The sequence below is a fragment of the Poecilia reticulata genome, chromosome 22 (assembly GCF_904066995.2).
Source record: "Poecilia reticulata chromosome 22, P_reticulata-male-v2, whole genome shotgun sequence".
NCBI classification, from domain to species: domain Eukaryota; kingdom Metazoa; phylum Chordata; class Actinopteri; order Cyprinodontiformes; family Poeciliidae; genus Poecilia; species Poecilia reticulata.
In genome coordinates, this window is record NC_088851.1 from 7,932,707 (window position 1) to 7,958,963 (window position 26,257).

At 40.3% G+C, this 26,257-nt stretch overlaps 1 protein-coding gene across 19 annotated transcripts in view; it reads right to left on the reverse strand.

Annotated features, from left to right (window-relative positions):
- The window catches only part of syne1b (spectrin repeat containing, nuclear envelope 1b), a 94,603-nt gene that overhangs the window by 55,427 nt on the left and 12,919 nt on the right, over positions 1–26,257 (reverse strand). For 9 of the 19 annotated variants that reach the window (XM_081603420.1, XM_081603417.1, XM_081603418.1 and 6 more), the window contains 49 exons: positions 25,523–25,701; positions 25,196–25,392; positions 24,499–24,608; positions 23,961–24,011; positions 23,768–23,800; positions 23,383–23,490; positions 23,157–23,294; positions 22,374–22,538; positions 22,176–22,288; positions 21,925–22,093; positions 21,746–21,842; positions 21,632–21,652; positions 20,226–20,428; positions 19,945–20,109; positions 19,666–19,818; positions 19,419–19,562; positions 18,491–18,658; positions 18,244–18,402; positions 18,005–18,169; positions 17,064–17,198; positions 16,652–16,810; positions 15,913–16,121; positions 15,284–15,392; positions 14,976–15,140; positions 13,868–14,035; positions 13,596–13,772; positions 12,392–12,532; positions 12,116–12,276; positions 11,821–11,971; positions 10,910–11,137; positions 10,724–10,822; positions 10,409–10,596; positions 9,675–9,798; positions 9,422–9,588; positions 9,078–9,231; positions 7,014–7,639; positions 6,019–6,198; positions 5,789–5,939; positions 5,531–5,689; positions 5,171–5,353; positions 4,927–5,028; positions 3,927–4,130; positions 3,594–3,801; positions 2,600–2,712; positions 2,309–2,514; positions 2,084–2,233; positions 1,692–1,983; positions 1,409–1,581; positions 354–663 (listed from right to left, as the gene is read on the reverse strand). In XM_081603420.1, coding sequence (XP_081459546.1) covers positions 354–663; positions 1,409–1,581; positions 1,692–1,983; positions 2,084–2,233; positions 2,309–2,514; positions 2,600–2,712; positions 3,594–3,801; positions 3,927–4,130; positions 4,927–5,028; positions 5,171–5,353; positions 5,531–5,689; positions 5,789–5,939; positions 6,019–6,198; positions 7,014–7,639; positions 9,078–9,231; positions 9,422–9,588; positions 9,675–9,798; positions 10,409–10,596; positions 10,724–10,822; positions 10,910–11,137; positions 11,821–11,971; positions 12,116–12,276; positions 12,392–12,532; positions 13,596–13,772; positions 13,868–14,035; positions 14,976–15,140; positions 15,284–15,392; positions 15,913–16,121; positions 16,652–16,810; positions 17,064–17,198; positions 18,005–18,169; positions 18,244–18,402; positions 18,491–18,658; positions 19,419–19,562; positions 19,666–19,818; positions 19,945–20,109; positions 20,226–20,428; positions 21,632–21,652; positions 21,746–21,842; positions 21,925–22,093; positions 22,176–22,288; positions 22,374–22,538; positions 23,157–23,294; positions 23,383–23,490; positions 23,768–23,800; positions 23,961–24,011; positions 24,499–24,608; positions 25,196–25,392; positions 25,523–25,701 — 8,130 coding nt within the window. The remainder of the gene's footprint in view (positions 1–353; positions 664–1,408; positions 1,582–1,691; positions 1,984–2,083; positions 2,234–2,308; positions 2,515–2,599; positions 2,713–3,593; positions 3,802–3,926; positions 4,131–4,926; positions 5,029–5,170; positions 5,354–5,530; positions 5,690–5,788; positions 5,940–6,018; positions 6,199–7,013; positions 7,640–9,077; positions 9,232–9,421; positions 9,589–9,674; positions 9,799–10,408; positions 10,597–10,723; positions 10,823–10,909; positions 11,138–11,820; positions 11,972–12,115; positions 12,277–12,391; positions 12,533–13,595; positions 13,773–13,867; positions 14,036–14,975; positions 15,141–15,283; positions 15,393–15,912; positions 16,122–16,651; positions 16,811–17,063; positions 17,199–18,004; positions 18,170–18,243; positions 18,403–18,490; positions 18,659–19,418; positions 19,563–19,665; positions 19,819–19,944; positions 20,110–20,225; positions 20,429–21,631; positions 21,653–21,745; positions 21,843–21,924; positions 22,094–22,175; positions 22,289–22,373; positions 22,539–23,156; positions 23,295–23,382; positions 23,491–23,767; positions 23,801–23,960; positions 24,012–24,498; positions 24,609–25,195; positions 25,393–25,522; positions 25,702–26,257) is intronic. The other 10 variants (XM_081603424.1, XM_081603422.1, XM_081603433.1 and 7 more) reach the window with 6 other exon arrangements.

Below are 26,257 nucleotides of genomic sequence, written 5' to 3' on the forward strand. Positions count from 1 at the left end.
GGTGTTTATAAGGCTTACTTACAAACATTGTTCATTAATTTGAGACATTTTGATTTTTGTATCACTATATTTTTATGGGTCATATCGTCAAAGTGGGCTTCTCTCACAGCTGGAACACCTGAGGTCATATGGTGTTTGTTGTTTAGATTCTTGAGTATAAAGTTGAGTTTCTCAAAAAAATTTTTTAGATTAATTTCTAAACAGTCCAACACTACAACTGTTACCTTCCAGACTTTCTGTTTTAAACGTTAAATGTGACTAAATTTGTCGACTCACACGTTTAGTTTCTTCATGTACCTGCCCCCCAGTAAACATCTAGAATGTACCATCTGCTTCCCATGGATCTGTGTTACCTTGACGACGGATGATATATCGGCAAAGTGCGTGTGGAGCTCTGCCCTCGACTCTGGCCCAAACGTCTGGTCGCCAGTTTTTTCGTGCAGCTCCACTGCTTTCTCACTTAGGTGTGACAGAGCTGCTGCGTGAGTGTCCACGTCGGCCTGGATGGCCCTCAGTCGCTCCAGTAAGGCGCTCTTCTCTTTGAGGCCTGGTTGCTGAGGTTGAATCATCCCGACCTCCTGCTCCACTGACTCCATCCACTGCTGCAGCTGGCTCTTGTTCTCCTGAAAGGCGCTCCACTGGGCCACGGTCCACTCCAGTCGACTAGGAGGAATTATATGTTAATTTGTGACTTGTTAATTTTTTTTTTTTCATATTATTTTGTTGGCATTTTAGACAGTAGACCAACACAAAATGGAAGAAAGATTTTGCTCCAGTAAGTCTTTTGATGAATGTGTCTTTCAGCTTTGAAAAATAACTTGAGCTTTTAAGATATGCCACATAAATTCACCTTAACTAGGCCAATTTAATGCATAAATATGCTTTTATCAGACCCTATTCTGTTGTAGCTCTGGCAGTATTTTTAAGACTATTGTGATGAATCTCAATTGTAGCCTCTAACAGGTTTTTTGTAGAGTTGCTGTGTATTGACTTCCATCTATGGTCGAATCATTTCATTAGATGGCAGATAGTCTTGTGTCACTCTAATGACAAACCTGAGGCCTTCAGAGAAAGACTGCATATATATAGAGATTACCAGGAAGCCTCTTAACTTGTTGGGTGACTTCAGAAGACAATTGGTTAAACAAAATTTTACAAGAGGCATCAGAATAAAGAGGGCTGATTATAGATGCATGCTACACTTCAATTTTTTAATTGTAAAAGCATCAAGTTAAACTTTTCCCTACACTTCACAAATATACAATATTCATTGTCATAAATCACAGTAAAACACATTAAAGTTTGTGGTTTTAAAGTGGAAAAAACTGAAAAAGTTTAATTATTCAACTGCCATTAACCATCTTCCCTAAAACCTCTCAGAGTTATGAAAGGAGGACACGTTTCATACCTGTGGCAACTCATAGCCGTCATTAGCATATTAGCCCAGGCATCCTTTAGGTTCTGGAGCTGTGAAGATATGGTCTCCTGCTCTTCAATCCTGCTGTGTTTTAAAACCTGCTCTCCTTTTCCTACGGTCATGTTGAGCTTCACTTCACCCTCACCCTTCATTAGCAGGATATCCTTTAGAAAAAAATGGGAATAAATTAACTATGGCCTCATGTGCAACCATTCAAATGATATTAAATATAAAAAGCAAGCAGTAAAGCAGTAAAGCAGCTCTGCTTACTGACCTGGATGAGACCTAGCCTTTTTTCCAGAGTTTCTTTGCTGCCAACGGTGCTGTTGAGCGAAGCCAGACGCTCCTGCACGCTGTTAAGCCAGACCCAGGTAGTCTGCAGGGTCTCTTCAAACGCTTGTTGTTCTTGTAAAGTGAGCTGGCAACTGCGCAGCCTCTCCCTCACACACCTCAACAGGGCCTGGTGCTGGGACTGCAGATGAGCCGAGACTCTCGTCTCGTTGCCGTCTCCTCGTCCGCCTTCGTTCAGAGCCTGTCCTTCCTGGCAGAGACGCTCAAACGAATCCCTTTGTAAATTATTGGAGGGAGAGTCATTAGGAACCACAAAGAATGCTTTTATTGGAAGGTAAAAATATTAATTCCTTTAGCTATACACAGCTTAAACACCTTTCTTTGAGCACTTCCTGTTGGTATTCCTCCACCTGCTCACTCAGAGCCCTTTCAGAGCCACGCTGTTTGGCCTCCAGTAGATCTGTAGTCATTCGGCTTTCCATGTGCTCCAACCACCACCTGAGTTTCTTGAGGCGACTCTCAAACCTATAAGATTTTTTTTGCTTAAAAATGGCGCATTCACTAGCTGCTCTATACAACTAGCTTACGTCAGTCTGTTACCCTTTCATGAGGGACGCGCTGTCCTCAAGGATCTGCTGGTTCTGCTTGCACTGCTCCACAAAGCTGTCCCAGTCCTGCTGGATGGAGGACAGGTGCTGCTGGACCTGCCCAGCGCTGGCTTTGGGAAGATGAAGAAGAAGTTTCTCTCCTTCCTCACAGACTTGCTTGAGTTTTATCTCGCCTTCCTCCACGCGATCCATCGCGCCCTTAGACACAAACCGCAAAGCTTTGAATGTTTTTTCCAAAGTGGATTTTATTTTACATTAGAGGAGTAAAGATACACTCCATTACCTTAAGCTTTTGCAGCTTACGTTCCACTATTTGCGTGTCTCCTGATCGATCAGAGCATTCTTTCACAATCTCCCTTTGCTCTGAAAGCCAGCGATGAAACTCCTGGACAAGGTCTGAAGATGCAAATACAAATATTTACCATCTAGGCTACACCAGGACAAAAAATACACCACATTGTCATCCTCATGACTTCTTTTTCAGCATACAAACATCCTGTGACTATATTAGTTAGCATGTAGTTTATCCTGATAAAGACTAAATCTGTTTGCAAAGAAAACAGCGGTTCCAGCAGTCCACCTTCTTTCTAAGATAGAAGAAGATATTGTTTCCATTTCTCAATATTTGAAATTAAATCACAAACCAAAACTCTTTAAATATTTTAAATGACTTTAATCTGTAATGGTAAGGCAAAAAAATAAAAAAATAAATAAATCCTCCAAAAAAACATCCACATTATCCCTCCCAGTGAACCTTACAGCGTTTGTCCCTTACACTAAGAGTCCCATTAGAAATGTTTTGGCACCATCTAGTGGTCAGAGTTTGCATTGTCTTTGGTTTCTTAGACTGGAAGCACTTGCTAAAGTCACATGGATGCTGGTTAATAAACTCATTAAATATTCTGTGTCTACAGCAGATAATGCAATAAAAAAAATCAGTTTATTGACGTCTGTTTCAACTGATATATCAACAAAGGAAACACATACTTAGTAATTTTCCATTTGTTTCGCTTTCACTGCATTGGGCAGTAATATAACGCAAATGAGTAATATTAATGTTAGTAAAATATTTTCATATAATTTTGATACAAACATAGAAATTGGAAATCTATGAAATCTATCTAATGTAACTAAAATACTATTTTATATTCAAATTTGGATATACAATTCTGACAGTGAAAAGTTGAAGCAAAGGGATTTTTTCCCTTTGCTTTTAAAAGTAGGAAAGAAGCATGTTAGATTAAGAAATGCTAAATAAATTAAGTTGCATGTCTCACCATTGAACTGTTGCTGAAGGCAGTTTTGTAGTGAGTTCAGAGTCCTGGCAGAAAGCTGGTTCACAGACTCGTACGTCTTGATGAGGTCGGTGAGAGACGACCCCAAGCCGGCCAGCTCCTCAGACGGATATTTTCTGCACAGGTTGTTGAGGCTCTCCCTGGTCGAATCGATGCTCCCCTGCTGATTTTGAAGCTCTTTCAGAAGGTCCTGCCAGAGACATTCAGATATGTAGTTTAGCATTTTGGCTTAAAACATCAGTATCTCTGTCTGTCCAGCAAACTGTTCTCAGTTTACAGAGTTTTCTGAATCTTTGACACTTCTTTAGGTTGCACCTTTACTCTGCAGATGTCCTCAGGATCTGATCCGGTTGGAGAGGAAACCAAAGAGTCCTCCATGCTTTTTAGCCACGCAGACATCTGTGAGATGTAGTCTTCCAGCTGTTTACGCTGGGATGTGAAGTCAGTGAGGTTTCCTCTGACTTGCTCGTGTAGCATCTGAACGGTGCTGATCTTCTTCTGTAGGTCTGTCTCCAACACCTGAGTGTTTGTGTTGTAAACAGGTGTGGGTCTTTAATTATATTTATTACAAAGAAGTAAGATGATTTGAATGGTAGGACTGGCTATTTTCAGTTTTGATGAGGGGTTTAGGAACAGTGGAAGGAAACACAAAAGTTACAAGATGCGATTAAAAAGGAAACTTTTTTCCATGAGGGATTTTGGTTTTCTATTTAGGCTGCTAGACTTTGAGCGTTGCTTGTCATTTTGATACTTCACCATTTTGTAGGTTTGGCTGTTTCATATTTAGCTTTTATAGGTATGAAAATTAGTCAGGAAAAAAAATTAATTCAGAGAACAATGATAGTATCACAGCAAAGTTGCTCTGTCTAATTCTGTCAGACTTTTGTCTTCGGTTATGAATCAGGCTGGATGTTTATGGTTAGTAATGTGAAATGTTTTAATCATGCTAATTAATAATTTGTAATTTGATGCAGAATATCAACTACATAATTGCTTTTGTTTCAAAAAAATAACATAATCACACACACAAAATGTGACATTGTTTCCTAATAGAAATGATTAATGACTTTCTGTTCACTGCAGAAAAGCTAGAAATAAATATTTTTCTGTTAGTTATAGTTATTACAGAAAATTGATTAAAATTGTTCTGATGGGTAAAAGATTTACAAAAATGGGATTTGGTCACAAAACTGATCAGTAGATTTTTTTAGATGAGAAAGCATCAAGTATTTGTTGGTCAGTGAAAACAAATGAAGTCCTATTTGCATAACAATCAATAAGAATAAAAATAGAAATTTTTATTGTCATTAAATACCTGCAGTTTAGCTGGAGTGTCTTCACTGTGATAGCACTTAGTCAGCTCAGACACTTTGTTCTGGAGGAGTTCAAGTTTCTGCTCCTTCTCTCTAATTTCTCCCTGTTGATAAAACAAACAAAAAAAAAACTATACAATCTCTTCAAGGTATATCTGGATAATCATGTGCATGAATAACTGATCCTTATTTAATAGAGCTAAACAAGTAATTCTTTATATCTTCTAAGACCTCTTAAAAACTTACCTGCAGCCCAGAGAGTCTTGCTGAAACCTTCTGACTGTTGCTGAAGTTGTTCAGGATCTCATTGAGTTCGATCCCACAGCTGCTGGTCCAACTCTCGATGTCCTCGTTCAGGTTGCGCACGTCGCCCCACAGGTCCAAACTGTGATGGAGGCGATCGATGTTGTCCTCTATTTTCTCAGACATCTGGGGAAGAATTAAAAGGGATTAAAAGATGGCTGTCTGCAGTGGCGCAACTACACATTATTCAGGTGGATGCGAAATCATAGATCGGCGCCCCCCACCACCCAACCTCCCGAGGGAAGGATCGTCAGGGTGATACCATATAGTATCGATAATAAAATATCTTAAAGATATGCTTACATCCAGCCAGTGATCAACAGTTTTCTCCATGTCTTTCTTTATCATATCGTTGTCGCAGTCCGGGATCTTCTTCAGTTCAGTCACAAGATGTTTTCCTTTGACTGAAAACTGGTCCAGCTCTTGTTGCTTCCCACCCATCTCTGCCTTCAGCGATTCATGCTACAAAGGAAGCATACAAAGCAAAATGGTTCAACAGAGAAGCAATAAAATAAATGTTTCATCACAAACTACTAAAAACGGTTCTTTTAGACCACTAACCTTGGTTAGTGATCTCTTGGTTTCCTCATAGTCCTTCAGAACTGAGCTTATGTCCACCAGAGGTTCTGCACTCTCAACAATGCCCCCGATGCTGGTTTTCAGGGTTTGGTAATCTCTTGTTAGCTCAGCAAGAACATTACACTGCTCTTGTCTGAAAAAGATGACAAACTTTAGATCACCATCTGCTTAAAAAAATGGTTAAAATCATCCAAGCGTTTTGTCTGCGTTACCTCTCCGTTATGAGCCTCCTTGTGTCCTCCCACGTCGTCTCCAGCAGACTAATTTCCCTCAAAACCTCCCCGGCCAGCTCTGCGTCTCTCTGGGCCAGCTGGTTACCCTTGTCCCTCAGCCACTGCTCTTCATGCTGGTGTGACTGAAGCTCATCCTCTAGCTGGTTAAAGAACCGAAGTCTGACAGACGAGAGGGACGATGTGTTGTTACTGCGTCTGTTTCACGCTCAAACACACAAGCTTATAATGGCAGTAGTTATATATACGAGGCATTTACAGTGCTTCGTCAAAACTATTCATGTCTCTGGGACTTTTACACATTTTGCCATGAAGTTTGTCACAACCACAAACTTCAATTTATTTTACTGGGATTTTATGTGATAAACCAAAATAAATTAGTGTACAAGTGTGAAGAGGAAGGAAAAGAATACAAAAAAATCTGGTAACACTATTTGAAGGGGTTACAACTGTCATAAATATGACATAACACCTGTCATGAACACAAATGACTCTTCATAAATGATTACGACTGTTGTCCTGAAGTTTCATTCAGTAATTAATGACACTTTTAATTCAAAGGTGCTCTAAAAGTTGCGTTAAAAGTTAATTAAATGTTTAAAATGTGCATTATTCAGCAAATAATGCCACTTTTAATGCAAAGTTCCATTAACATTTGCATTAAAAGTCAATTTAAAGTATCAATTTTGCTTTAAAAGTGTCATTTCCCCTTTAAATTTGACTCACTAAATAAATCTGTGTAACCAGAAAAAGTGCATGTTACACTTTTAGGGTTGATTTTTTTTTTTTATTAAAAATTGAGTCAGTTTTCTTCTCCTTCACAATAATGCACTACGTTTTTGTGGATCCATCGCACAGAGTCACAGTAAAACACCCAAGTTCATGTGGCAACGCCAAAAACTAGGAGAAAGTTCATGGTGCACGAGTATTTTTACAAGACACTGGCAGAATTTTATGGGACTTTCTTAGCGCCATACCGTTGCTGCAGACCATGCAAGCTGGGCTCTTTGAAGGTCTGGTGGTCGGCTTTTTCCTCGATGTCCTCCACAGCCTTGAGCAGCTGCTCTTTCCGTTGCCTGAATGAAGTCCACAGCACACCCAGGGCCTCGGCTTCGCTTTGCTTCGTACCGAGCAAGTTCCTCACCGTATCCAACTCGGCGCTGAGCAAATCGGCCAGCATGCGGCAGGACTTGCGAGAACCCTCTTCGACTCCAATGTGGAGGTGACCTTTGCAGAGGCTGCTGTCCAGATTGACAGCAGAGGACTCCAGCTCACTGATGTCAGGAATAATGGCAGCGAGCTCCTGCTGCAGCTCCTCTACCCTTCCACGGTCCCAGCTCCCGGCGCTCTCCACCGTCTGCCTGAGACCGCGCAGCACTCCTGCCACCTCGCCGTGGGTCTGCAGGAAGGCCTCCAGCTTTTCCAGGCACTCCAGCTGCAGCTCGGCTAGATGCTGAGCCTCATGGTAGGACTGGAGGCAGCTTTCTACTCTGTTACGGAGGAGCTGCGCATCAGCTGGCTCACAGATCTTGCAGAGCTTCTCGGTCTGCTCCTCTAAGCTTTGCTTCACGCTGGAGTTCTTTTGCAGGACCAATTTTGTCTCCTGTTAAAGCAAAGAGAACCAGGATAAATAAACTCTGCTCTGAAACAAAACATTATCCTCAAGTTGAGTCTGAGGGCTCACTAAGGACAGCTGTAAAAGCTGGTAAACTAAACCTGGAGGATTTTTAACTTAATTAGCCTCAGCCAGTCAAGTGGAAACTGAAAAATTCAATATTTTTCTAAGCATTGAATGCACCAAAGCACTACCTGGTTTCTCTAACGACAACACTAACTCATTGTGCTACCAAGTTAAGAAGACTTAAAGTTATATAGTAGGAAGAGTTAGTGGATGCACAGCACAGTTACTTTGTTTTATCTGGTTTTCCCAGAGTCAAGGTAAGGAACTACGCAATAATGCTAGCTGCACTGGCCGGGTAATTAATAATATAAAGTGCAAAAGCTGGTTTAAAATGTAATCATCGTGTATTTGTTTAAAAGTATTAGCAAAACCTTTGTCACAGCTTCTTCTCTCTGCTCCGAACATAGACAAAAGACAGCTGAACGCCAGATAAAATGGCAGGAACGCCAGATAAAATAGTTTTAGTGGCGTTGTCAAACTTTTTAAAATTACAGTCCTTGTAGAGAAATCGAAATTGGTATGTCAGAGTTTTGAAATCACAAGTCAAAAATCAGACTAGGGCTGTTGTAAACGATTATTTTAGTAATTGAGTAATCTATAGATTTTTCTTACGATTAATCGAGTAATCGGATAAAAACAATTATGAAATAAAATATTGGTAAATCTTCCATACCAGTGTTACTATCGGATATCAACATCAGTCTATTTTTTCCACATTTGAGCTTCCTTACCAGTTACTTTTTTGCAGACCGGGGGAGCAATACGGGATATTTACGGCTCCTCCGTTCAGAAACTCATCTACCAGCCATGTTCCGCCTCCCGTTTGTTCAGACCGGGATGATACAAGTTTATTGTGCGGTTCGTCCGTAAAGCTGCTCTTACCCTGTAAGCATCAACCCTCAGCCGCCCGCCGTGTTCAGTCTCTCCGCTCACCTGTATAAATCCTTCTCAGCTTCTTCCCGCCGTTCAACCAGCAGCTCCGGAGCAGAAAGGCTGCCGAACTCCCGGCATCGCGCCAGTCATTTTAAGGATGTTTATTGGTCCCACAAAAACGATGAAAACCCGGAATTATCACCAATCAGTAAAATCCCCGCGGGCCGAACTTGAAGATTGGACGTTATGCCGCTAATACGTAGCTTCCGTCAACAACTCAGAGGCGGAAGTCAGAGCTCCGCTCAACGCAAATAATGTTCCGGCTGAAACACGGTGCGCTAAATGATAAAACATAAATTAACGAAGCTTCGAGGCAGGTCAATTTTCCTCGAGGAATTTTAATAATCGAGGTACTCGAATCACTCGAGGAATTGTTTCAGCCCTAAATCAGACACATCTCCATTTTAAACAATGCTCTGGATCTCACCTTTACTTGAGTGGCAGATCCCTGCAGATTGCCGATGTTGATCTGAGAAGCTGTGTGCAGATTTGAAAGTACGGTCTCACTCCACTCAGAGAATTTAAGAAGAGCCTGGTCAAACTGCTCCACCAGCGACGCATGGCTCTGCAGCTCTGTGATTCTGGGAGAGAGAGACGTTTGCTTCACATTTCAATGTATTGGTGTTTACCAGTTTTAGCATTTTCTAATATATTTTCCTCTTTTAGCTGCAGTTAGGTCTCTCAACACATCGGAACAAATCAATAACAATAAATCAAACTTCAACAGAAACCTTGATCCACTACTGGATGTATGTTCTGTCAATGTTTTACCTCTGAGGGATGACTTCCTGTTGGACAAGCAGTCTTTGCTGCAGCATCCCCAGCTCATCTGTTAGCTTCGTAACATTCTCTTCAGGTGCTGTGGGATATAACAACGTTCCCAGAGAGGCCAGGTCTTCATGGGCCTTTTTAAGGGACTCTACCTCAACCTGCAGAGCCTGAAAGAAAAACGTCAACGTGTCTCTGTAACAACAATGTCCTCATTTTAGGTTTAAATCGTAGTCACATTGATGGTTTGTTGTACCTGCAAGTCTTGCATCTCAGTGCGCAGTTTGGCTTTGTCAGAAGACAGACAGTGACTTTCTGGTTTGGATGCAGACTCACTTCTCTCCAGGCAGGACACAAAGTTTGACAGTTGCTTCTCAAACCTGATGCAGAACAGGGACACTTCTGTCTTAAACTGTGAGATTAAAACCTCAGTTTAAACTGTTAGCAGATTGTGTTGTTTTCAGATTAAGGTCTAAGAAGTGATAACTCTAGATTGCGAAGGATTATAATATGTCTACAATCTGCCAAAGCAAAGATGTCTGTCAGGCATTTAATTTTCCTCCTTTTTATTTACTTTATAACTTTCTGAATCAGCTTTTGTGCAGGAATTTGAGTGTTTCCTGAATGAAGGTTTAACACTAATCCACATCACACTTTTGAGATTTTTAATAACGCTTGTCTAGTATGCAAGATTCCAATAAAACACACTGAAGTTTGCAGTTTGTTGCAAACATGTGAATACATTTCCAAGACATAAGTGTTTAATGTTAGTTAAAAACTTGCAAAAAGAGAAATAAAATCGGTTCAAAAACAGCTGATCTGTTTTAAAAATCTTCAAATTTTAGTTTTTAATGAAACTATGACAAAATTTAAGAATTGTAAAAAAAACTAAAGTGGTATAAATTCAACCATTTCTTAATATATTTCTGCATTTTCATATGTATTAATATAAGGACTATATATGTTAGGTTCATATTCACAAACTCATACTTTTGCCAGGTAGAAAGAAGGTTTTCCAAAGTGCTCTGCTTGTCCTTTGCTTCCTCCAGGGCCTGTTCGTAGCTGGTGTTCAGCTCCGTCACAGCCCGCACCGCGTGCTCCTTGTCACTGATTCGTCTGGCACTGGCTGACAGCGACAGTAAGTTGCCCTTCAGCTGCTCCAGGCACTGACAGACATCCTAGGTAACAACACAAGACATTTACAGTTTGCAGCAGCTGCCTGTGTTAACACATGAAAGAATGACTAGCAGTCCGTTATTTAAAAGAAAAAATCTGTTTATTAACAAAGAAAGCAGATCTTCATACCATGTGGCTCTGAAGGGCTTTGTAAGTCTCAGATGATGAAGTGCAGGATTTAACGGGACTCTCCAGTTTTGCATGAAGCTCACGAAGAGACGCTTGTACCTTTAAGAGAAGCAAGATCGAAACGAATATGTACGCCAACGCCAAATGCAAAGGTTATCCTGTACTAATATGGGTAAACGTATCAACCTCGTTCAAGTTCAGTGTGAACTTTTGCTGGTGAGAGGAGCTTTCCTCCAGCTGCCCGTCAAGTGTCTGAACGCTCTCCTTCAGCTCCTCCCAGTACCTGCCAATTTGGGTCAGACGGGCTTTAATGCGAGCCGCCTCGCCCGAAGACACAAACTGGGCCAGCGCCTGGGAGTCCGTCTCCAGCTGCGACAGGAACTCGGCTCGGTCTTGAAGTTCTGCTCCGACACCCTGACATGCAAAAACGCAGCAAAGTCAAAGATTAGCTGAAGCGCAGTCCTGTATGTTAAAGTAAGATATGAACAGATGCTACATAGTTTCTTGCTAACTTAAACCTAGTAATGTTTTAGTCTTGCAAAATATTTACACAATTCTGACTGTAAGCTTAAGGCAGCTTCCATCCATCTTTACATAACTTAAGATTATTTTTATTGTTCCTGCACAAGAAAAGCAATCCCAGTTTTAAATGGAGGACAAGAATTTCTTTTTAAGTCAAATCTGACTAGGGAACATTTTGTATTTGCTGTGAAAATGATTTTTGACTTACTAGCCAGATTTGAGAGTAGATATTAAATTTTGGATTAGGACTCTATACTTTTACTTCCACTTCATACTTATGCACCACTTTGTGTTGGTTTGTCACATGAGATTTACAAAAAAAAAAAACATTGCAGTTTGCGGTTGTTACAAGGTAAAATGTGCAAATGTTCAACAGCTTTGAAGACTTTTAAAGGTTGAAAATCCCAGAAACCGCAGCAGGTTCCTGCCCTCCTCTGGGTTTCAGACGAATACTGCAGCACAGACAGTCTACCAGCACATGACTACTGTGTGCTTTAAGCCTCATTGATTTCTGATGCAGAGTGCCGTTTCTGTGGCTCAAAAGAACTGTAGCTTAATGTTTAACCATATTTTACCTTAAGTGTTTTGATCTGCTCCTCAAGAGACAAATTAGATGATTTTATTACATCTAGCTGTTTCTCCTTTTCAGATATCCACGAAGAAAATGATTCAAATCCAGCTCCAAATCGATCCCACTGACTTTTCATCTCTTCCAGGCTCTTGACCCTAGGAGAAAAAAAATTGATTAAAGCTGCAAAGAAACAAATAGTGCCCGGAATATATTTGAAAGAGCATGTGTAAATCATTGAGACTGTCCCAATTAAAACATTATTATAATGCATTATTAATACAAGAAGTCTATAAACTTACTCTTTCTTCAGGCCGGTGTCTACTTTGTCCACCTGCTCGCTGAGTGAACGAGCTTGTTGCAGAAGCAGAGATTTGTTTTTTGGACCAAGTTGTATTTCTGTCGCTCTCTTCAACAAGGTGTTCATGTGTAAGACCTCCGCTTTGCACTGCTTCAGCATCACCTGTTCACAACACGGCACGATTTGCATCGCTTCCAGAGAATCCTCCAAAGTTTCCCTCGTACAGTGAGAAAGAAGTCTGAGTGGATTGTTTTAGCTTTTTACTAAATGTACTCACGTTTGCTTGGTCCAGTTCAACGGCGAGGCTCTCTGGGCTGCTGAAATTCAGATCTCTGTCTATTGTGGAGCGGGCTTTGTTGACAAACTCGTGCACTGCTTCCTGCTGACTGTCAAACTCCTGCCAAGCAGCCAGTGTGACCTGAAACACACCAAATTCAATCTCATACAGAAGTATTCACAATGGTTGAAAAAACTAAAATATTCATCTTTAATGATCAGCTAACGGCTCCAAATCCAAGCAGCAAGTGTGCGCTAAGTGTGTTATCTCAGAGTTTTGACTCCTAAACCTTGGCTTCCTGGTCGCAATGTGGCGTTACGCTTTGGATTCAGCGTCTAAAAACTCATAGAATCTTTTTAAATAGATCTTGACTCGTTTTTTTTTTTTTTTCTAATTTCAGTTATCAAAAAAGGGAGACAGAAATCAATCAAAACAAAATCTGAAAGACGTATCAGTTAAAAAATCCCAATTAATTTGTTTTGCTTGTGTTTTATCAAGATAGAGAGTTGAATGCTACTTCTACTTTTCTAAATTATCAATGGAATAACTTTTCATAGTCTGAGATGCTGACCAGCTTTCTGTATTTTTCAATTGGTAATTGGACAATTTTCTTTCAGTGACATCTTTGAGGTTGGAAAGCCTCCCTGTCGTCATCGTAATCTTCAGCTTTTTCCACAGACTCAGATTCAACTCTGAACTCTGGCTGGACCCTTCCAAAATGTTTATATTACTAACAGTCAAAAGGAGAAGGTTGGTAAAACATAAAAGAAAACTTCAAACTTAAATCTGCCTGAAGCATGGAATAAGTTGTTGGTGATAAAATCCTTTTTTTGTGTGAGGGTGGGTTTTCTTGTAATTTTTACAGATTAAGCTAAAGAAATGAAAACAAACAGTTTTGGGGTTTTTTGCAGCCTGAAACTGCCGAAGCATATATTATCCCTAAAAGAAGTGGGTAAAAAAGAGGGAAATAGGAAATTTGTTATTTATTAACCAAAGCTGAAAAAATGTGGTGGGATTGTAACTTTGACAAAAACAGAAAAATGACTCATTTCTGTGTCATTTTCAAAAGTGATTTTGATTTATAAGAATTATTCCTTTATTAAAATGATCAAACATATCTATTGGAATCTAATAATCGTTGTGTGAAAGGTAGCTTTTATGAAAGTTAAAATAATACTAAATGTTTAAATAATCTCCTGCTCACCTCCAGGTTTTGCTCTTGTGAGTCCATACTCTGCTCCATTTTGCTCACTGTGTTTTCTAAGCTCTGCAGGTCCTGCTGCAGAGTCTCTCCCAGCCCCTCTTCAGACTGGAGCTGCTGGCCTCTGGTGATCAGCTGCTGGACGTCCTTCCTTTTCAGCTTTAGGCGCTTTAACTGCTGCTGCGGGTGTCCGAGTACATTCACAATATGAAGTTGATTTCATTAAACGGGAACACAATAAGTAAAGAAAAAGGATTCAATCTGTCATGCAATACCTGATGAACAAGCATAAGTTGTTGGGCTTCTCTGGAAGTAGGACAGTCCAGGATTTTGGTCGCCTCGGCCTGTGCTTCTTTCTGCCCTTGAACCAGGTCATCCAAGGTCGTCTGTACTTCCTCTCTGAATTGCACACAGTCCCCCACTGCAAGCACCATCTTCTCAGCCTTGCAAAAAAATAACAGAAAAATAAAAAACGGTGTCTTAAACCACTGTTTATGGTCAACAAAATTAGTCGAGAAGATATTGATGCCATTTTAGGAAACATGGAAAACATAAGAGTCAGATATTACTGCATTTATGATACTAGTTGTGATTATTATCCATTTTTTCCTCACTCATTATTTTCTACCATCACAGATAGGCCTGTCACAATAACAAATTTTGCTGAGCGATTAATTGTCTAAAAAATTATTGCGATAAACGATAATATTGTTTCAAGACCTTTTGACACTAATTTAATGGAAATGACGTAATAATGCATGCGATTTCCTGCCATAGATAGATACACTTTATTTTCAAAAGAACACATAACACTGGAACTGATAAACTAAATAAACAAAACAACCAAAAACAAAAATAAAATGGATTCCCAGTCTCCATTAACAAAAAACGTACTTGAATAAAAACTAAACAATATAAAACCAAAGTGGAAATAAATACTGCATTCAACCAAAAGAGTGCAGATTATGAAGTCTGTGTTGTCCTTCAGTAATCACTAAATTTAAATAGAGAAGATGGGCACATCCGACTACCTAATGCAGTAAGTAGTCTGCAATCTTTGTTTCATATTATGCTCTAACTTTAAAAAATAAATAAAATTACCTCTGGATGTACAGAGCTGATTATTTGTTAAAAGAAATTTAAATAAATATGATGTCATGGTAAGAAAAAGTTGGTTTAATGCTTGGAACCGAGAATGTAATAGTAGACTAAATAAGCAGCCCTTTGCCTGCACAGTATAGTTCAAACTGGTATAGCAATTGTGCAGCTCTAATCATATTCTCCACATTGTCCTCCAAAAATGAAGTCACTGCCTTCAACAACGGAGAGGAAATTGGACCTAAACGTCTCAGAGGTCTTCTAAAAAACACGTGAGTGACTTACCTCAAAGAGAGAGGCAAGGAGACCTTTAAAATCAGCGGAGAGCTTGCTCAGAGTGCTTCCCTGCCTTTGGGCATCACTGTCAGCACAGATTTCAATTAATACAGCCATACGGGCTTTCAGCCAAGCAAGGTTCCCCTCCTGGAGCTCTGCATCATTTCTCAGCTCCTGGAAACAAGAGCAAAAGTTGATGGAACTAACAAGAAAGTGTAATCCTCAGAGTTTCATCTCCTCGGCAGTGACATTGAGAAGTGGGCGTTACGCTGCAAACGACAAACCGTGAAAGAAGCATGGCGAAGAATGTGACTCACCGTTATGGTCGTTTTCACCTGGTGGTACTTTCTGGAGTCGCTGGCTCGGTTCCTCAGCAGCCTCAGCTGACTTTCTTTGGATATAAGCCAACATGAGAGTTCAGCATACCTGTTCAGAAACATGAAAGGGAATAAAGAAACCAATCAGAAAAAGGGGGGGGAATTTAAAAGCTATACGTGCATTTTGACTTGTATATATATATTAAAAAAAAACTCTATTATCAAGAAGCTGTCTGACATATTTTGAAAGTTCAAATGCATTTCTCACAAAGAAATATATACATATATGTTTTTTTTTTGTTTTTTTTTTGAATATATTATATTTAGGATTAGAAGTGAGTATCAGGAGGTGATGTAACAGATAAATACTTTTCAATAATGCAGTTTTACTGTTTTAAACTGGGCAAAAATATTCACACTAACACTAAAAATGCAGCTGCGTCTGTAAAATGCAGCGTAAGAACATGAATTACTTGAGGTACGTAAAAAACGCACAGTCATTCATTCTGTTGAAACACTTCTAGTTTAAAGGTTTTTATCAAGAGGAAGAGAAAAACTTCAACCTGCTTCTTTTCTCGTTTCAGCTTAACTCGTCTCACAAAATGAATATTTTGTTGAAAATACTGCACCTTGCATCATATTCTTTCCATTTATCTTGGTGCTGCATTAACTTCTGATGAGTATTCTCAATTTCCTCCTGAACCTCGACGAAGTCCCTTCTTGCTGTTTCCAGGATCTGGTGAGCTGGATCGGCCTCCGGCAGCTTTTGGCAGAGTTCCTCCATCAACTGTAGCCGTTTCTCACAGATGGACTGAGGGCCCTTCTCCCTAAAAAACGCCTAAAAACCCCCAGCATATTTCAAGAAGAACATGTCAGAACAACACAGTGACCCAGGAAAATATGTCACATTAAAACCACAAACTTCAATGTTATATCATGTTGTACAATTGTTGCCCAGTTGTGAAGCGTGAGATAGAAAGGATATATCATTCTCAGCATTTTTTTTACAAACAAGTCTAAATGTTTTGGCTAAATGTGAACCATGATATGCCAAGAAAACCCAAGAAGGAGCCATCTTGACGTCTGAACGTTGTGGGTTTGCCTCACATAAACCCCAAGCTGACTACCGGATCAGTGTATGAATGTCGGCATGTTTGTGAGTTTCAGGCGCTGAAAGTATCAACCAGGGTGCCTGAATACAAATGTCTTTCTCCTTTCACTTTAAAAGTAAGCAACAAAGTGAAAGTGCTGGTCTGTCACATGAAAATCTCAATAAAAACTTTGACGTTTGTATTTCTGCAGGGCACTGTAATCTTTCTCCACTGGAATAAACAGCACATGTTGGTAAGGCAGCAGTGTTATGCTCACCCTGTGCTCCTTGATGAGCCTCTCACTCCCCATGTTGGCCAGGTGCCGGTTCTCCCTGGTAAGCTCTGCCTGGCACTCCTGCAGCGACGCCATCAGCTTGCTCCTCTCGCCCTCCACCTTCAGGTGCAGGAGGTGAAACGGGGCGTCCGTCTGAATGTCCTGAGGAAAGAGGACAACGCTCATAAAGTCTGCGCTCATATTTATAAAAGAAAATGGTTTCAAGTCACTTTCTCACAGCTGAGGTGTTGGAGAAATTCAACTAAACTCTAAAATTATATTTGACTACGTATTATGACAGAACTATAACAGAGAAGTGAGTATTTAGAATATCTTTGCGAAGTAAGACTGCATCTTTAAGATACCAATATTTATTATCACAAATTGTATGTTTAATGGATTAATTTAAACCAACCTTCCAGTGTTTGTGCAGCTTTCTAACTGTTTCCTGCAGCGACTGCTGCTCCTGCTCGGGTAAAATGTCTGTCAGCTCATCACAAGCCTTAAGGAATGAATTTAAAATCCGCTGGTCGAGCTGTCCGAAGAACTCCTGCAAACAACACCGGGATTTTTTCAGGGTTCACATCCCATCTGAGAGACAGCAGGTCTATTAAACAGGTATGTGCATTAACTGGTCACCGGGTCACAAAACACACGTTTCCTTTTTAGTTCATTCATGTAATTCTTTTGGTAAACATGCTGAAAGTTGCAGTGTAACTTGTAAATGAAGTTAAATTTAACTTTAAACATAGAAACCTTTTTATTTTACTATGTTGCAGTTATTAAAAGACAGTCTGGTTCTAAAAGGTGAGAGGTAAAATTAAGATTTTCTGTCTGAATGCATCTTATTGAATGAATCTTACATAAGCATATAATTAATATGTTTCTCTTTGGCCTGTTTAACCCAGGAGTCTGCAACTCTTCCACAGTGTCTCTTAATAACTTTGACTAAAAATAATAAAGAACTAACTAATGTTTTTAAACATAAGGTAGATTTAATATAATAAATACAGTTTTAACAGATCTTCAAGGGTTTTTTCATGGAATAATTTCTTTGAAATATGGACTAAAACGGAACCCGTATGCTAAAAAACAGAAAACACACAAACTAATGTTTTAGTGACTGATGATGCATCCATGTCGGTTCCTCCCAGGATCGGCTTTGCTTTGAAATTTGTAAAAGAGAATCATTTAAATTTGTATTAGTGGCTCAAATTTGTTCAAAACTGGAGATCAAAAGTCAGCCGCACATTTCTGATTGGTGCACATGTTTTAATTATGTCGTTAAATAAAAAAAAAAAAAACTGAATCAATTAATTTGATTAAAAACACTTGAATCTGTAGAAATAGCCTTACCGTGTGCTTCTTCAGCAGCTCCTCGGGGTTGCCTCTCTCCCTCAGACAGCTCTGTGCCATTTTCAGAACCTTTTCCAGCTCCACTCGTGACTCGTCAAACCTCTTCATCAGGCTGCTGTTTGCCTCCACGTGCTTTCGCCACTCTGTAGATTCCTTAATCATGTTCTGCAGGCGATCAAACTAGTCATTACTTCCCTGCCAAAGTATTAAATAAAGCCGTCTTTGATTGTTAAGGTTACCTGTGATGAAGTCTGCAGGTCTGCCACTCGTTTCTGCAGCAGACTCATGTCCATGTGCTGGAGCGTTTTACTGGTGCTCATCACTTTTTGGATGGTTTGGTGGTTTCTTTCTATTACTGTCAGGCACTTCTTACAGCTGTGTGTGAAGGTTGCCAGCTCCTATTTAAATGTATATAAATAAAACCAGACAATTAAGAAATTTCATTTGACATTTCAATCCTTCTGCATGACATTTATTAACAGTTACCTGGCATTTCTGCTTAAAATCTACTGGTCCCTCAGAGTCAGTGGTGCTGGTGATACGACTGGCCTTCTCCAGAGCCTGGTAGAAGCCGGTGATGTTCCTCTCCATTTCCTCCAGTTGAGGTAAGAGAGACTGAGACTCCCTAAGCAGAGGCAGACATCTCTCCCTAACCTGAGAAAAGGCACGTAGAAAAAACACATAAACACGACTTGTTATTTAGAGGAAACATCATTTAAGATGTATAGTGCCTTGTGAAAGTATCCACACCCCTTGCATTTAACAACCACAAATACAATAAATTCTTAATTTATTGAGAATTTATGTGACAAGCCGACGAGCCAACGTAAAAAAGAGCAAGAGGCCCATGGTAACTCTGGAGGAGCTGGAGAGATAAACAGTTCAGGTGGGAAAAGCTCCTAAAAGGACAATTAGCAATGCAAACCACATGTCTGGCTTTTAAGGAAGCGAAGGAAGAAGAGAGCCATTGTTGAGACGTTTTGGCTAACATGACGTGCAGAAGAAAACTAACGCAACTTCCCACCTCCATCTGATAGAGCTTGAGTAATTTTGCAGAAGAACAGGCAAGCATTTCAGTCCTATAAAGCTGGCACTGAAAACTTTTATTTTTCCCTTTACTTCACAATTATGCACTACTTTGTGTTTGTTACATCAAACGTCAATGAAATACATCAAAGTTTGTGTTTCTGACAAAAAAACGTCCAGGGCACATTCTTTATTTATCACACAAAACAACAACTTGTGTCCACGAAGCAGAAGAAGGCACAAAAACAGAAACGTGTGAAAAGATTTTGAACCCGAATAATTAAGAAATCCTAGCAGATTTTATTGGCTCTGGGATTAGGAGATCGTAATTTAACAATCTTTTATTGTTTTTTTGCAAAACAGCACATACTGTTTTACACACACTCACCTTACTGAGCTGCTCTTTGATGGAAGCCATCACAGCCATCATTTGAGAAATCTCCTCTTGCGGAGTGTCTTTGGTCAACAGCTGAGCTGTGCGGCTTGCTGCCTTGGAGGCCGCTTCCATCGCTGGCACTTTGTGCTTGATTTCCTGTCCCAAAAAAAAACAAAAAAAAAAACAGTCAAATAGCAACATACAGAAAAGAAAAAGACATAGCACAGGTGTAAACTGAGAGTGAAGGTGATGGTCAGACCTCAACGTCTTGAACGAAGGCTCTGACGTTGAGGAAAGACACTTGAACAGGAGCGGTCATCTTCTCATTGGTGGCATCCATGAACATCTTTAAGGTATTAATCCCGTCTTGATAGTCTTGCCTCAGTTTATCCACCTCATCCGCTCTTGCATACTGAAAACAACAGAGGGAAGGCAAAATACGTCACGCTTTCGGTATGACTTTATAAATCTGCGTCTGCTTGGTAACATCAAACTCTTCCTGTTAGCAAATTCTCACATTAACATGCCCAAAGCTTACATGTTTGACTTTGACAAATAGCTCTCTCCATCTCCCGTTCAGCAGAAGAAGCTGCTGCTTTAGATCTCGAGAGACGGTTTCGTCACATGTTTCGATGAGAAAATTCCCGGCGTCGTTCATGTCCATGTGCTGCTGGATCCAGTGAGAGAGGTTTCTGAAAAAATCCTGTCACAGAAAAGACAAACTAAAACAGGGCCTGACGACACGAGACAATCTGAGATCAGAATAAATTCATTTAAATGCACCGTTCCCTGCTGTCGCCACTCAAGCACCGTACTTACACGCTTGGCGCTCTCCGACTTGTTGAGCATTTGCTCGGCATCCTCCAGCCAGGCCTGCAGCGATGCCACGGTGCTGCTGTATTTCTCCCAGTTACAGATCACCTCTTCCAGCATGCTGCGAACACTTCGGACCTCCAGCGCCAAGTTCTTCCACTGAGCCGTCGTTTCAGTCAGGAATTTGCTCACGCCCTCTGCTTCGTCGACTGGAAATGAAAGCGGCTCACTTTAGCATAAGTTTAAGGATGCCTGATTACTGTTACTATCTTGCAAAAATATTAGTACTAGTGCTTCCTGAACATTTTCACATTGTATGATAACACAACCACAAACTTCAATATATTTTACAGGGATTTTATGTGATAGACCAACACACAGTGTAGTTGTAAGATAGAATGAAAATTATTTTAAAAAACAACTTCTTTTTTTTTTAACAAATAAAAGGTATTACTTTACAAGATCGCCTTTTGCTACAGTTGTAGTCTTTGGTGGTGTGTCTGTAGCAGCTTGTTTTCATCCAGTGAATGAAATTTCTGCATGTTTTTCTATGCTAAATAGCTGAAGATCGATATGTTTGAATGAAGAGTGCCTGTAAACATCGATATTCAAGTCTTTCCGAAGATTGTCAATAAATTGTGGACTATGACTGCACCACTCCCACCTTCCAGCACGATGCTGCCACCACCATGTTTCCCTGTGGAGAAGACATGTTCAGGGTGTTGTACTACATTAGTTTTCCACCGCACAGGGAGTTTTACATGTAGGGCATGAAGAATGTTAATTTTATGCTTAGGATATTATTATATAAGCTTGTCTTGCTTTAAACTTCTCCAGAACTTTCTCCCTGGCTTGTGTGCTGATGATGCCTGTAAGTTTCTTACAAGCATGTATTTCCATAAACAGATAGATTATGGAAATACATACATGCTAACTCAATTAGGTGACTTTTGTTTGCACTAGATTTTATTTACATTTAAGAGGACTGAATCTAAATTTTAGCCGCTTTTTCGGGATTTTCAAAGTAAAAAAAAAAAAATTTCAAAGACATGTATCGTTTTCCTTCAGTTTCACACACATTGGTTTGGGTTGGTCTGTCACAAAAAAATCCCAACAAAATACACTGAGGTTCCAGGATGTGATGCGGGTTCAGGCGGTATGAATACTTTGGCGAGGCTCTGTAACATAGTGCAAATGATTCTGCATGTTGATCCTTTTGTACGTTGCAGTGTGTTAGGACTGTTAAACATGCTAAAACACCATTACAACTACAGTTACTCCCTCATGCATAATGCACCATGACCTTTTTAGTTTTAGGAAGCAAAAGATGGTTGAAGCCAAAAACAGACCGAGTTACAGAAAGGAATGGAAACAGGCATGTTTTATTTCCCAAACATCGTTTCTGGACTTACCTTTGTTACAGGTTTTAGTCCCTGTAACATAAAATCAATAGACCAAACAAATGCTCAGTTTATGTATCCCAGTATATCGCAGTATGCAGAAAGATAAATGAATTAGAATCTCACTTGAGCTGTCAGACTTCACATAAACCTCTGCAGCTTGTTTCAGGGCTGTGAAGATGATCTCATACTGGTCAAAAAACCTGTGGCCTTCAACAAAACTCTACAACAGAAACAGGAAAACGATTTGTTACACAAACTGATTCGCTCTAACAGCACACCTGATGTAAATAATTTCGACTCACAAGGTAGCTCTGCAGCAGGAGTTCAACTGACTCCCGTCGGCCATATTTTATAATCCAGGACTTGAGCTTAGCCTCTGCCAGCACCAGAAACGCCATCAGTCTGTACTTTATTTCCCAGAATTCCAGCTTTATCAAGTGAGAGTGTGATGAAGTTGACACAAAGTTGAACCTGAATATTAAAGAGACATCAAAGACTGTGTCATTTGCTGTGACAGTTGCATGACTAGAGGGAAAAGGAAACGGCGCCACACCTTTCTGCCATGTCCTGGAGCTGCTCAGGCGGCACCGGCACCCCGTTCACTGATCTGTCCTTGTGGATCTGCGTGAAAGTCTGTCTGTGGGATTCCAGGCTTTTCAATACTTCCTGCAACACAAAGACACAATTATAGTCTCACTAACATTTAATCTAATTAAAAATGTCAACATTGATGGGTGAGCAGACACTTTACCTTGTGCTGCTCCAGTTTTCTGTGCAGAACATTGGCGGTTTCTTCATGAACGTGTTGGAGGGGGATGTCCTCTCGCAGAGCCATCTCCGCTCTGTGAAGCCAGGCTCCGATCACGCCCAGCGGCCCGGGCAGAGACTTGTCCAGATGAATGTGCCAGTCCAACAGCTGCAATTGACACCCAGTGCAAAAAAAAAAAAAAAAAAAGATCAGACAGTGGAAGAAGCTGTTCTAAACACAGAGCTCCTGTATGTTCACAAGCAACCGCTCTGCAACAGCAGATTATTCCACTCTAAACAAGCTGCTGATGCCCAAAGAAGTGGAGTATCTAGTGAACAAAACACTCTCTGTTCCCACACTCCCACTCCACAATAAACACACTCATTCAGCCCCTCGGCACGACACCGAACTTCACTGGAAGTGAGAAAACAAAGGGATTTCTTTTAATTGAAGAAAATAATAAATAGCCTGCTTTAAAGGGGACATATCATGCAAAATCCACTTTTTAAACGTAAATGTTTTTTAGTAATAATGAATTAGTCATTGTATTAAATTAATGTCAATTCACATGAATGAGCAGGAATATATGGGAATAAATATGGATTCAAGCTAAACTATTGAAGTTTGGGCTTTAAAGGAAAATGTAAATAAAGTTGAGGAAAACATATTTAACCAAAATCTGACAAAATTTCCAATAATTCATCATCACTCAATAAAAAACGTAATTAGTCAGCATAACTTTACCGCTCTATGTCCTATAAATGATGAAGAATGCAGTGTAATTACCCGGGCAGACAGGCGGTCCCAGGCCTGCTTGACCAGAGCTTGGTCCACTGACAGTTTGCCTTCCTTGTGAACAGGTTGGAGCAGTTGATCCGTTTGCTTCTTCTTCATTTCATAATGAACATGAAAGTTTTTGAATGCCTGCAAAACACAGAGACACGATTATTGCAACAACTTTTCCTCGTTCAGAACAGGTAGCGTTTTTTTTTTCCTTTCTAATCAAACTCACCTGGTATTTGTCAGTGAGGCTTCCTTCTGTAGCCTGGGCTCGCAGCAAGTCTCTCTCGAGCTGATCCAAAAACACCTTCAGCTCTCTGAGCATCTTCCTCTCTTCCCTCTGTCACAGTCAAATGATAAGCTGCTCAGTTTAAGCTCAAACTTAATCCAAAACCCGTTTTTTTCCATTAATTAACATGCAACCGGGACACTTAAATGACATTTTAAGACAGGAATGCAAAGATAAGGTTAAAAAGTCTGCGTTCAAATTAACAAGCCCTGCACACAGAAGCAAGAGCTCCATTAAGAGAAACAGTTAATTTTAGAAACAGAAGTAGAAAAAGCAGAGATTTAAACATACGGTACAGTAGAAAACTCAAGCATTTATTTGAACATACCTCAAGCATTTGCTCTATATCTTGAGGAACAAACTTTCCAGGAAAGCATCAAGGCAAGCATCACAGAGAAATGCAAACACATCAGAAAGGCATAAGAACAGCAAGGAAACAGAAGTGGAGTGAATGGAAACATGAGATGAGGGAACGCACACTCCGAACAGAAATCATGCAGTACTCTGACCTGAACCCTCACCTGCAGTACTGACACTGACAATGCAAAAGTTGGGATAGAGCCAAGAAGCAGCTTGATGTACGAAAAAAAAATACAAAAGTGGATGGGGAAAGAAAATCAAATAAGTCTGTGATGATACAAAATAAAGCATAAAAACTCAGCTGGCATCAATTTCTATTAGAGATGCACTGAGAAATCAAATGGTGACCAGAACCGGACCGGGACGTCCGGTTCTGGACATGTGCTAGCAAGCTCACTTTAGGAAAGGTCAGAAGATGCAACATCTGCTATAGATTTCTGATCAGTGCATTTCTAATGCCTGTAATAACAGATCAAAGCTTTATTCTATCAAATGACAATTTGAAGTAATAAAGTAGATTTTAGTGCATTGCCTCTCCAAAGGGTGCTTTTCTTTATCCATATATATTCAAATAACGCAGGAGTTTTAGGCTTATTGACAGGAGACATGGAATAAATGTTACTTCATGTCCTGAAATAAAAAAATGTGCTTTGTACTGCATGACCTGGACTGAGAAAATGATAAACTTGACCAAAGTACCTCGTCCTGCTGTCCGTCACCCTCAGAGTGTTGGGGGTTTGGGTAATGCTTGAGAAACTGAGCCACATAAGTCATGATAGACTTTTCATCCGGTTTGTCGACATCCACATCTACAGAGCAACACAAACATGATCTTAATCGCTGCTTTAATAAACCTTGAACGGCAGAAGAAATTCCAAGCCTTCAATAAAACTGAAGCGCAGAAGCAGCGACAAAACGCAACAAAGCTCTTACATCTGGTACCAGCGGAACAAAAGACGTTCCCTCCAGAGATTAAATCTACTGAGGCTGTCAGCTAATTATACATGTCTACTTTTATCCACACTGCTGGCCTGACACTACAAATCAGAGCCAGGCTCCTGCAGCCACATATTCTTATGCAGCTCTGTGTGTTTTAAAGCATCTCCAGTCGTCTCTGTAAGTGAAGCTAGGACTGCAGAGTCACTGCAGGCTGCTGTCCTTGCCTTCACTCACAGTCTGCGCGCTGGTAAAACTGAGTTTTAATCCTCTGGAAGGTGACATTGGCCTTCTTAGTATGAGAAACATTAATGTAAATCCGTTTGACAGAATTTCATATTATTTGTACTTCTGTCATATCTTAAAAAAAAAATGAGACCAGTGTTACTTGTTTAGAATAGTTAGCAACACTAAAAACCTTTAAGGCAAAAGCAAAAACAGAAAACAGAAACGAGGAGACCTTCAGGATCCAGCAGGCGAGGAATGCCCAGCTCGTTTTCTGCGAGAGCAAAAGCTTCCTCCAGATTCTCCCTGTTGTTCCTCCGCCGCACCACTTCCATATCCACCAGATCGGGCCTGATGGCATGCACTACCGCTTGAAAAGCGACGCCGCTGCGCCAGCTGGACCCAAAGTCCTTCACCTCGATTCCAAAATCCCTGAAAAACACAACGGTGAGCCACTCCGGCTTGCAGGACTTTTAAAACGCGAGTAAGCACAGAGCTTTTTGATAAATCAACCGGATTAACGTTTCTACTTTAAATTGGAAACCTCAAAAGTGTGACGTACTTGGCGGCTGTGCACTGCACCCATCTGAGCAGAGCCTTCTTAGCATTGCCCTGAAATTTGTTGGTGACCTTCCTCTTCATGGGAGGGCTTCCTGTTTCACAGCTGGCTGTGCTGTCCACGGACGAGTTGCTGTTGGATAACGTCTGTAAAGCTAGCAGGTTGCTGGTTAACTCCTCAATCTGGTTGAGAAACAAACAAAAGAAGATAAGGGGGGACAAAATGTCAGTAAGGATTCTGCCTGACTGCTGATATGAGCTTCAGGTAAAGTTAGCTGAGTGCAAACGTCTTGGAGCCAATCAGTCTCAAGTTGTGGTACAAGTGCAGTTGGTGGGATGCCTTTTGTATGCAGCCAAAGAGGTTCAATGTTATTTAACTCATCAAATGGAGAGGCAGTTATTCGCTACTATTTTAACAGTTTGTTAATGGGTTTTATAAATATATTCTGGCTCAACTGGCCCTTTGAGAAAATTTGTGATTTGAAAATAAAAATGAGTTTGACAGTCTTGGTGTAGAGTCAATGAAAAATAAATGTTTTTTTTCTTAAAAGTTGGGTTGTTTTAAAATGCATGTCAGTATGGTGGTAGATGGAAACACTCACTCCTTGGCGCAAAAGGTTTGAGGACTGACACACATTGCGATTAATTGAAAAATTGAAAACAACTTGAGCATCTCATGCTGTGGACGCTCTATATTATAAGATCTTGACAGTAAATCCTGTCATGCTTTAAGATTAAA